At 45.7% G+C, this 10,694-nt stretch overlaps 1 protein-coding gene across 9 annotated transcripts in view; it reads left to right on the forward strand.

The window, feature by feature from the left end:
- The window catches only part of PELI1 (pellino E3 ubiquitin protein ligase 1), a 46,775-nt gene extending 38,814 nt beyond the window's left edge, over positions 1-7,961 (forward strand). For all 9 annotated transcript variants that reach the window (XM_080389584.1, XM_080389581.1, XM_080389582.1 and 6 more), the window contains 5 exons: positions 213-342; positions 1,908-2,009; positions 4,022-4,219; positions 4,338-4,526; positions 5,545-7,961. In XM_080389584.1, the coding sequence (XP_080245710.1) occupies positions 213-342; positions 1,908-2,009; positions 4,022-4,219; positions 4,338-4,526; positions 5,545-6,111 (1,186 nt within the window). In that variant the 3' untranslated portion in view covers positions 6,112-7,961. The remainder of the gene's footprint in view (positions 1-212; positions 343-1,907; positions 2,010-4,021; positions 4,220-4,337; positions 4,527-5,544) is intronic.
- Positions 7,962-10,694: the final 2,733 nt, after the last annotated feature.

The raw sequence follows: 10,694 nt of genomic DNA on the forward strand, positions 1-10,694 counted from the left end.
CTTTGTCTGTATTTGCTGTGGTTCTGTGGGCATGTTTCAATATTGTGTTTATAAATTCTTGGATTTAAATGTTATTAATTGGAAATCTGTAATTATGAATACCATACAAGAAGATTTTTGCTTAGAATGAAAGTTCTTGTGGGTCTGTATCTCAGCAGAAGCTAAGTCATATGGGAAGATGGACATTGTTCTTTTTCTGTGCTTTTTGATAGGTACAATGGGTCTCTCCCAAATGGAGATAGAGGAAGAAGAAAAAGTAGGTTTGCTTTATTTAAAAGGCCGAAGGCAAATGGGGTGAAACCTAGCACTGTGCATATTGCCTGTACCCCTCAAGCAGCAAAGGTAAGCTTGACTTGTCTGGTTAAGTCTTATTTCGCCTGGTGCAGAAATGTTCAGTGAAGTCAGTGCTGTTATGCTGAGATGAAATGATGTAAAAAGCATGAGGTTCTGGCAGCAAAAAGAATGGTTCATGTTTATCCAAGGTTTTTTGGTACGTGTCAGGGTTAGCAAGCAGCCATTCAGCAAAATAAATCTGGTGCCCAGTCCTTGCCGTGTCCAGAAAGAAAAATGTTTATTTTTGAAACATGAATGTTCAAGGCACAGGCTAGTCATGTAAAACACTTCTTATTTTGTTTTGCTTCCAAACTCACTAGACATCTGTTCTAGACTTCCTGTTTTCGCACTCACTCATGCTTTAGGGCTAACTTCGCTTCACGTGAAGCTGACTCTTAAATGATCCTTTGGCAAAGCTCGGCATGCACTTGCTGCTCCGTCCAATGGGTAGGAGTTCCCCAGGGGTGAGGACAGGTGGTTTTTGCAGGGCATGTTTTATAGAGCCTGTAATCAGTTTCAGAGTTCCCATTAAGAAGCAGTAAAGGCAGGGCTTAGCTCCTGAAGCGAATTGTGTTTCGTGTCGAAACTAACATAGCTAAGGCATTACCCTGAAGTACTTCTGTGTTGTTGTTCAGGTGTATCTGCAGTTATGTTCAATAATACGGAGCATTTCCACTAAAACTAATGGAAATTGAGAATGCTCAGTGGTGGTTTAGAGATTGCCAGTGTCAAGATTAGGCCCTTAAACAAATACAGTAGTGTCAAGTGTCTCACCCCTGAATAATTACGAATATTAATTTACACTTAAGAATATCAATTCCCAAATTCTGGGAATGGCATCACATATTCTGAAATCAAAAGCATTTTCCTGACCAAAGTTCTTGTAATAGGATTACATCTATAGGGTATCTGTGAAAAGAACGTTTATTTTTACCAATTCTTTATGGTCTTCAAGTGCTATTTAGAAGCACTTCTAGAAGAATGTTTGTTCAGTTCCTAGCAGGTAGTTGCAGAATGAAGATCTAGACTAACCAACTGAAACCTAGATTACTTTGCTACAGTTTCTGCAACCTGCGCTGAGTTTCTTCATTTTGCCATTTACCAGCACTACTTCTTATGTTTTTTGTCTATGTAATTTATTAGTCATCACTGAATTTAGCAGGAGCTCAGATCCTTGTCACTTTGCTGTTGGAGAAGTTCAGGCAGAGAAGGCCATGAAGGTGTTACATTCAGTTTTAGCCTTTCTGCTCGGTTGTTCTGTTCTTTTGTGTTAAGGCCGCTGTTGCTTTAACATGAAGCTTGACTAATAATAGGTCTCGGTTACACGTATTTTGTTGCAGCATGCGGTGAAGAGACCAGTTTGGTCTGTTGCTGAATCAATCCTGCAGTTTCTTTTAATGGCCAGGACTGGTTTTTGTGAAGTTTAACTACAGGTGTGTCACTAATAACCATCTGCCTTAATGCATTAATTGAGCAGAACAAGAGCCTGGTTATATATGTTGTCTCCTTTTGCTGCTGTATTCATGAGAGTTACTGTTTACTGGTTCAATAATACTTGGCATTTTTTTCCATAGGCAATAAGTAACAAGGACCAACACAGCATATCTTACACTTTGTCTCGGGCCCAGACAGTAGTAGTTGAATATACACATGACAGCAACACAGATATGTTCCAGGTATGTGAAACAAATGTGATGTATACATGTATTCTCGCTTTTTGGGTAGTTTCTAACAAGGTACTTTCTCAGGCTTTTTCCCTCAGAGCCAAAAGTTGCCCTGCGACACTTTCTGCACTTTACTATATTCACAGACGTTTTAATTCTGTTCGTTCCCCAGGCCATCACATGAACAAAGCTGTATATCTGTGCATCTGTTAGGCTTGGGCAGAGGTGAAAGTTGGGTTTTTTGTGACTAACACACAAGATTATGGTTTTGACTTTGATTGCTGGTCTGCAACTCACATAACCTGTCTCCTAGTCAGTCCTTGCAAAATGAAGAATAAAGTGCACAGTTCTCCTTTTGCACTTGGAACTTTGCTTCTAGCATTTATGAAGGGATTTGGGATCAGCTAGTTGGAGGCAGGTTAGAAAAAATACATGAAAACACAGGAAAGCTTTTGACGCAACCAATACAAAAAATACCCCTAACATCTTTAAGCAAACCCAGAAATTGTCAAGCGCTGGGAAATGTGGAGAGAGGAGGCCCAGTTCTGACGTGCTGGCAGTTCAGAGCTACTTTGCTGCGGTTCCTGTATGTATGAGAACGAACCACAAACACATTTGCAGCTGTGGTGTGCGCTTAAATCTTATAATTGTTTCCTGTTTTTCTCAGAAGGAAGGGGTTTGTTTTGGGGTTTTTTGGTGTGCTTTGTTCCTTCTGGTTCCCAGACTGATCTCGCGTTGAATTATTTTTTTTTTGTTGTTGTTGATGTCGTCACTAATTTATGGCAAGGAGTTTTGCTGTCACAGCATTTAGCTGTGATGCCACTGCAGGATCTAAGGAGGTGGGAGGTGTGGGTAAGTGGTGGAGGAAGCTGCTGTGCAACTGCAGATACCTGCAACACGGGGCAAAAGGGCTGTGACGAACTAACTGCAGCATAAGCTATTGTTTGTGTAAGTGTTCTCTCTTCAGGCGTGCTGTGGCGTGTTTGCTGCTCTAAGATCGCCAGTGGCAATCCCTGTGTACTGATGGGTTATCCTGCCTAAGCAGCAGTAGAAAAATACACTCTGACAAAGCAGTTTCAGTCTCATGAAAGCTCTCCAGCCTTCACCAAAAAGCACCTCAGGCTTTTAGGTCTCTTGCCCAGCAGTTGATCAGTCTTAATATAACCAACTATTTTATAAGCTGAGAGCTCTGGAAGTGAGTGAAAAGTAGTAGTGTGTAAGTGGGCCTTAAACCTGGCTATGTGGATGTTTGGGAGAGGGATATAATTTCTCATCATACTTCATAAGGAAAAGGACAAGATGAGTGGACTGGAGGAGCCCGGAAACCCATGTGGTTCTATCAAACCCAGTACACTTGTGTGGGACTGCAAAACTCATTCTTCCACGCAGTCAGAAAAGAAGGCACAGCTACAAGAAAAATGTGATTGTAGTCAGATGTTGTGTTCTGTGCGGGTTAATGTAACCCCTCCCCACCACAAATACTTCGTACCTGGTCTTTCCTGACAGATTTGCTATTCCTCAGTGCCCCACTAGAGCAGGAGAGTCAGCTCACATAACCAAATTTTCCTATATCTACACCTCTACCTAGTCTGGCATCGTTCAGAATATTCTGGGCATGCAAAGTGGCTGAATGTCACACTCCTGCCTAACTGCTGTGTGCTGGCTGTGCTGGTGCTGCTGCAGCTGCTCTGGCTGACCTGAACGTAACCTTTCTGATGAGGCGGCCTTCAATGGGAAATTGTCTGGGAATTGACTTAATTATATCACTTTATTTCCCCTTCCTTCAGTAGGCTGTAGTCAGCCTTCAGAATAACTTCGGTCACATGGAGGTGGAATAACTCATCAGTTCAGATTAGGCTTTAGAAACCTAAATTGAGGTTGGTGCAAAAAGGAATGCTTCAAACTGGAATGTCATGGTTTTTTCTTGATCGCTTTTAAATGTTTTGAGTTTGGATGTTCCTAGACCCGAGTGCAAACTTCTAAACAGTTGTGTGTTTTGTTTTGTTTTTTTAATCCCTTTCCAGATTGGTCGGTCAACGGAGAGTCCTATAGACTTTGTAGTGACAGATACAGTGCCTGGGAGCCAGAGTAATTCGGATACGCAGTCTGTGCAGAGCACTATATCAAGGTTTGCCTGCCGGATCATATGTGAACGTAACCCTCCTTTTACAGCAAGAATATATGCTGCAGGATTTGACTCCTCAAAAAACATCTTTCTTGGGGTAAGGGAACTCTTTTCTTTTTTTTTTCCCCCAGAGTTCAGTGCCGGCTTATTTTTAAACTGACGCACAGCTCTGCTTCAACCAAATTGGAAGCTTTCATTGATGTGATTTCTCTTAGGAGAAAGCTGCAAAGTGGAAGACGTCAGATGGCCAAATGGATGGACTAACCACCAATGGGGTTCTTGTTATGCATCCTCGAAATGGATTTACAGAAGACTCCAAGCCAGGGGTGTGGAGAGAGATATCTGTGTGCGGGAATGTGTTCAGCCTCCGTGAGACCAGATCAGCTCAGCAGAGGGGGAAAATGGTAAGAGTAGTGCCCGACGTTTTATGCGACCTGTTAAAATGGGGACGGCTGTAGGTGGTCAAGCTTGGGTATAAACAGGGGCTGGGATCGGCCTCATTCAGTGTAGATGTTGCCTCTGTAATTAGTTACACTGATGACTTTATATGTCTGTCTTCATACGCGAAGGTGTCTTGCTCAACCTGAATAACTGACAGTTTATCTGCAAACTAGTACTTAATTGCAGATCTAGACTGTTCTCCTGGCTTGAGTTGCCAGTCGACTGTGCTCTTCTGCAAACTGTCAGTCACGCACATTTTAAACAGTATTTTCTGATTCTCCCTCTTGATTTCATGCTTGTAAGATTTTTTTTCCCCAGTTTTTTTAATGGAATAATAAAGAGGAATTACAGTTTTATTGACACATGACTTTATACCTGGATATCCTTTTCTACCTTGGTATTCTGAGTTTTCCTCTTCCTCTCGATGCCAAAGCATTGGCGACATTTCCAGGGGATAATTGTTTTTGATAGACTTGGGATCTCTTAGCAAAAAGAGATTCAACATGAACACTTCAGTAAGTGATACGTTTAGCTGGGAATGCCAACAGCTGACTTTGTGGAGGAGAGGAGAGCCATGTGTAAAGGTGTCTTTGAAGAAAACAGTCTAAAAATGTGATGGAGGACTAAAACAAGACTTGTGCCATTCCTCCTTGATGCATTTCAAGTAACGTGGTTGGGAGTGCGATAGGGATGGAGTTGAGAGAAGTTGTTAAGGTCAGAGAGGAGCTTTTTGTGCTTTTTTTTTTTTTTTTTTTAATGGACACAATCTCCTTTTTTAAAAAAAAGAAAAAAAGAGGGGGGGGGGGGGGGGAAGGGAGGAGTTGACCCTGGGCTCTCCATGGATATCTTGTATGCAACGTTCAGGAGCTGCTTGGAACTTCTTGGCTGTACGTTTGAGGCAGATTAGTGTTATGAAAGTGCATTACGTTACTCTTCAGGTAACCATAGGTGACACCTCTCCTTCCCTTTGTCTGTCCCAAGGTTGAGAACGAAACGAACCAGCTCCAGGATGGCTCTCTGATCGACCTGTGCGGAGCAACGCTGCTGTGGCGCACTGCGGAGGGGCTTTCCCGCACTCCTACTGTCAAGCACCTGGAGGCGCTGAGACAGGAAATAAACGCAGCAAGGCCCCAGTGTCCCGTGGGGTTTAACACCTTGGCATTCCCCAGCATGAAGAGAAAAGATGTTGTAGACGAAAAGCAGCCATGGGTGTATCTGAACTGTGGCCACGTCCACGGCTATCACAACTGGGGAAACAAAGAGGAGAGAGACGGCAAGGATCGCGAGTGTCCCATGTGCCGCTCCGTTGGCCCCTACGTGCCTCTGTGGCTTGGATGTGAAGCGGGATTTTATGTGGATGCAGGACCTCCAACTCACGCGTTCAGCCCGTGTGGACACGTGTGCTCAGAAAAGACAACTGCATATTGGTCCCAAATCCCTCTTCCTCACGGTACTCACACTTTTCACGCAGCCTGTCCGTTCTGTGCGCATCAGCTGGCTGGTGAGCAGGGTTACATCAGACTCATTTTCCAAGGACCTCTCGACTAACACATGTGTTACCAAGGACTGCAGTAAACTGATAAGCTAAGCAATTCTGATTTTTAAACCAACTGTTTTTCGTATTCTCTGGGCTTTGCTGGTTTGCATTAAGATGAAGAATTTTGGGGTTTTTGTTACAACAGCTATATTGCTCTCTATTGAGAAAAGTCTGGAAATGGAAGAAATGGGGGGAGGGGGAAAGGGGAAACTGCTTTTTTTTTTTTTAGTTAATAATTACTTCTGAAGAGGTGAAGGAAGTGTTGTAGAGTGAACTTCGATGCCTTCCGTTTAATGCTTTCGAATCACATGCCCACAGTGTTTTGAAAGTTGTTTCATTCTATTTGTACATGGAGGGTAAATAGTTCAAAGAACATTAGTTTACAGCTTGGATGCAAACATTGTAAAATATAACATGTATATTAACTCTTTTCTATTTATCTTTATTATTGAAAATACATAGAATGTTTAGTGAGTAGCATGGTCATAGCGTGTTACATCCAGCAATCGGATGTGTACAGTAGTTCTGGATGGAGAAGGACGTGAGATGGAAATGGTAGAAAAATCTTTTAATCTAAAATACTGAGTTCTTAGAATAGTTAAAATGCTTTTTGAACAGAGCTAATGCAGATTACAGTGGCCTAACGGTGTGCTTTTAACCGTGTTGAAAGGTAGCTGAGGAGGACTTCTTAAAATGTCTTTTTGGTAGGACTGTACTTAAGATCTGGTTATGAGGAGAATATTTACCAGACTCTTTGAATATGCAACTTAGTCTAGATTAAGGATTTTTTTCTCCCTTTATGCTAACACATCTCTTTATTTAGCATTAGTGGCATTTGTGAGGGTTTTTCCAGTGTTAAACTTTAACGAACCTGAAAGAGGAGGCTCGGTTTGTTCCTTGCTGTTTGGGGGTGGGGGGACACAGGTGGGGAGGGGAGAGGTGGGGGCACCCGTGCCCCCCACATGTGGGGAGTGGGGAGCAATCTGCGTGTGACAGGCTTGTCGGTGGGACGTGCTGCCCGGTGCCTGGGGGCCATGGGCTCCGCGCTCGCCTTCACCTCGGCTGGGCCGCGCGGAGCAGAGCTGGAGCCTGTACCCCAGGGTGCACGCCCGCGCCCTGGCCTCCTGGTGCAGCCTGATGGCAGTCGGCTGGGGGGAGCCCGAGGTGGGTGCGGGCTGCGTGTGTGACACTGCTCCCTGCTCGTGCTGCCCTGGGCTCCCAGTAACGTCCTCTCTACTCTCCCCTCTCTACCCTCCTTCTCCCTCTGTATCCACCAGAAAAGGCCAGTGCACTACATCCAGCTTTGCTGCTAACCCACTGTGCTTCATTGCAAATACACAACCGGACCTTTTTAGGATTGAGTTGAGCTTTTTTTTTGGCCAGCTTCATACTTTTTTTGTTTTCCAAAATACGTACTGTATAATTGACAATAGCAAATTTCTGTACTTTATAGCATAGCTTTAATTTTTTCTTGTCAAAGCTGTTCTAAAATTTTCTTGGTTTGAGAGAGACCTATGTTGCTTAGATGTCATGAATTGTGTCAATTGTTTCTCCATTTAAAAAAAAAAAATATATATATTGTTTGGTTCACTCAGGAAATGCATGTGTCAGGAAACCTGTATTATAAGTTCAGTTAGCTGTCATGTACAAGTAACTGCTGTTACTCCCTTTCCATAGAAATATAACTGATTTATACATTTTCCAGATTATATGCATTAAGTAACAAAAATTATGCAGCAAGAAATCCCTGTATTGTAGTTGTTCTAATCATCTTATTCAAACTATAGTATACTGTAGTTTAATTTTTATTTGCAAATTAATTTATTCAAACTACGTGAGTAAACACTTTTCAAAAATAGAAGTTCTGGGATTGTCTGTTGCTTTGCTTCCAAGAGATGGGACAAGAGGCTGGAGATGGCCCTTCACCATCAGGTGAGGTGTCTGCTCTGCACATGTGGCTTAACACAAACTTTACGGTTGCTTTTCTTTTTGTGCTCTTATCCTGGTCCTGGATTGGAATGGTTCCTTTCAGGTGTCGCCTCTCAGTGTGTTCTGTATTTAACTCCACATTCACAAAGGCAAGATTGTTGTTCAAAAGAAGCAGTTAAATGATCTCTTCCCTGAGAAAGTTACAAATAATGGGATGTAAGCAAAAACTCTTGAGTAAATGGCTGGGCTATTTGCAAATGTTGAGAGCTCTTGATTCCTTCTTCCACAAAATCGGATTGGTGCTGCTTCTGATTGAGATCTCGCTGGCTACGAGGATATGAAATACCAGAAAAGGACACGGTGAAAGCTACAAAGCGGTGTGAGTAACACAAACAGTGAAAACAGGTTGAGAAGGGGAGGGTAGTGGACAGGTGACCGCAGTGCATGGCCCCGTGCTGGAGGCATGGCTGGGTGCTGGCCTGGAGCCAGTCGCAGGCGGGAACATGCACAACTGACACCTGGAGAGGGGAAGAAGAGGTTCATGCCCAACACACAGACCATCATTAAGCCTCTGCCCCATTAAGATGATACGTTAGGCTTTCATTATACTACTTTGCCCCCACCCCCGAAAAAAATACAAAGAAACTCCCCAGGAGAAGGTGCTGCCTTAGCAGAACTGGCGTTTCCCTGGGTACAGTATGCTATGGCAGCCCTTAGGAGCGTGCCCTGTGCGCTCTGCCTGTTGCATGCTTTTCTGGACCCAAGCTGGGCTTAATCCGGTTTTTACAAGGGCAGAATGTGGGCATTGGAGTGCCTGCGACACGGAAATCCCGCTGTCACGAGCAGGACGGTGGCAGCTGGGTAGTTGGAGGAACACTTCCCGTGCGCCGCACAGGCTGACTAGGAGCAGTGGCTGCGGTTCCCTGTCTGAGTTCCGCCTGGGCTTCTGTGCCTTAATGAATAATTTAAATAGAAGGTCTTGTAGTCTGTAAACTGTGAAATGAATGTTGGAGTAAAATGATCCCTTTGAGTGCAGCCAGCTGATGTAAGTGCCCTGCACCTTGAAGCCTTTGCAGCGCTGGGTGGTGACGCGCTGGCATTGGGGCTGTTGACCGTGTGCAGCCGGACCAGCCCCCGGGGACCCACGGACCGAACCCCCTTGCAGAGGCGTGGAAAGAGGCGTCGGTGGTGCCAGCAGCAGAGGGAGAGCGCAGCTCTGGGGGGCTCCCTGCAGGTATGTGGTGCTGGCGGGGGTTGCACGTGGGTGTAAGCGGAGGCCCTTTGGCCCCAAGAGCTTGGGGATGCTGCACGTCGGGGCTGAGCGGGCAGTGTCCCGCTGTCGGCTGGCACGAACGGCCGCGCTGTTCTGCATGGTACCTGGTGAGGTGTGTAATGCAGGTGATTTAATGAGCTAATTTGCTTTTCAGCTGTAGGAAATTGCACGGATTTAAGGCTGGTAAAAGGCAGCAGCTTGGCCCAGCAGCTGGCTCATGAAAGCTTCATTCCCTGAGCAGAAGCGGAGCAGCTGGGCGCACTGGCTCACCGCAGGGCAGGAGGCTGGTGCTGGGGGCTTGCTGGGGGCTTTCCCCAGGAAGGCCTGGGGAGCCTGGCCGCTTCCCTTTGCTGACTCAGCCGCTGGGTTCCAGCAACACCGCAAGCGTGTGGGATGAGGGTTTCTAATCCCATCCGCGCGAGGCTTGTTACACCCATGGGAATGAGGCTGGTATCCCAGGAGATTTAATGACATAACAAAGTCACTCAAGCAGCCATCCCCTGTTTGGAGGTACTCTGCAAATCCCATAATGACCCTGCTGTGGCATACTTGATCTCTTTCTGAAGAGAAGCTTTCCGGGATGGATTCTAAAAATACAGTTTGAGTTCTGCAATGTAAATCATGACTACAGCTGCCTACCTGCCCGCCGCCTTTCAGACTGGGTTAAGCCTGGCTGCTGTTAAATTAGACCAGACTTCCTGGTCCCAGCCTGGGCTCCTGCAAATCCCTCCTTCCTTTTCTGTAAAAACACCGGCAAAGCTTGTCTAATTCCAGCGCTCAGTTTTTAACACCAGGGTTGTGGTGATCCTGGAAATGCATCTCCCAAGGTTCTGGTGGCTGTAGGAGATCGCTCATGCACACCTTGTTGTGCATCCTGTGTAAAAGATGTGGAGAAGCATCTTGGTGGGAGCCACGATGGTTGCTGTGACTCGGGGGCCCACACAGGTGGCAGCGAGCCTGTCCCTCCCCTGGTGCCTCTTCCAGGGCAGCAGCAGCAAGAGCTCAGGACCCCATTTTCTTGCCGAGAACAGCCCCGCATCGAGCTGCTGTTCTGGTGCAGTATCCCCTGGTGACAACGATCCCAGTGACACCAGCTGAGCTGGGGAATGTCAGTGGGTGCTACTGCACAAGGAACAGCCGTGCTGGGTGGTCCTGCTTGTCCCTCTGGTCCTGCCTCCCTCCTGACAGCAAAAGATTTAAAAGAGCAGGGGAAAAGTTCCTTTGATTCCCTCAAGTCGAAGCTGTCGCTGTGGGAGCAGCTGTCCCATCCCGGCCTCGGGGACCGCAGCACTTGGAGTGGGACCGGTGGTTTTGGGCACGTCAGAGGCTGTGCATCAGTAGGGAACAGCGTTGGCCTAAGCCCCAGTGCCAGAATCTTTGTGTTCCTGCCCT

This window comes from Falco punctatus (genome assembly GCF_963210335.1).
Source record: "Falco punctatus genome assembly, chromosome: 5".
NCBI classification, from domain to species: domain Eukaryota; kingdom Metazoa; phylum Chordata; class Aves; order Falconiformes; family Falconidae; genus Falco; species Falco punctatus.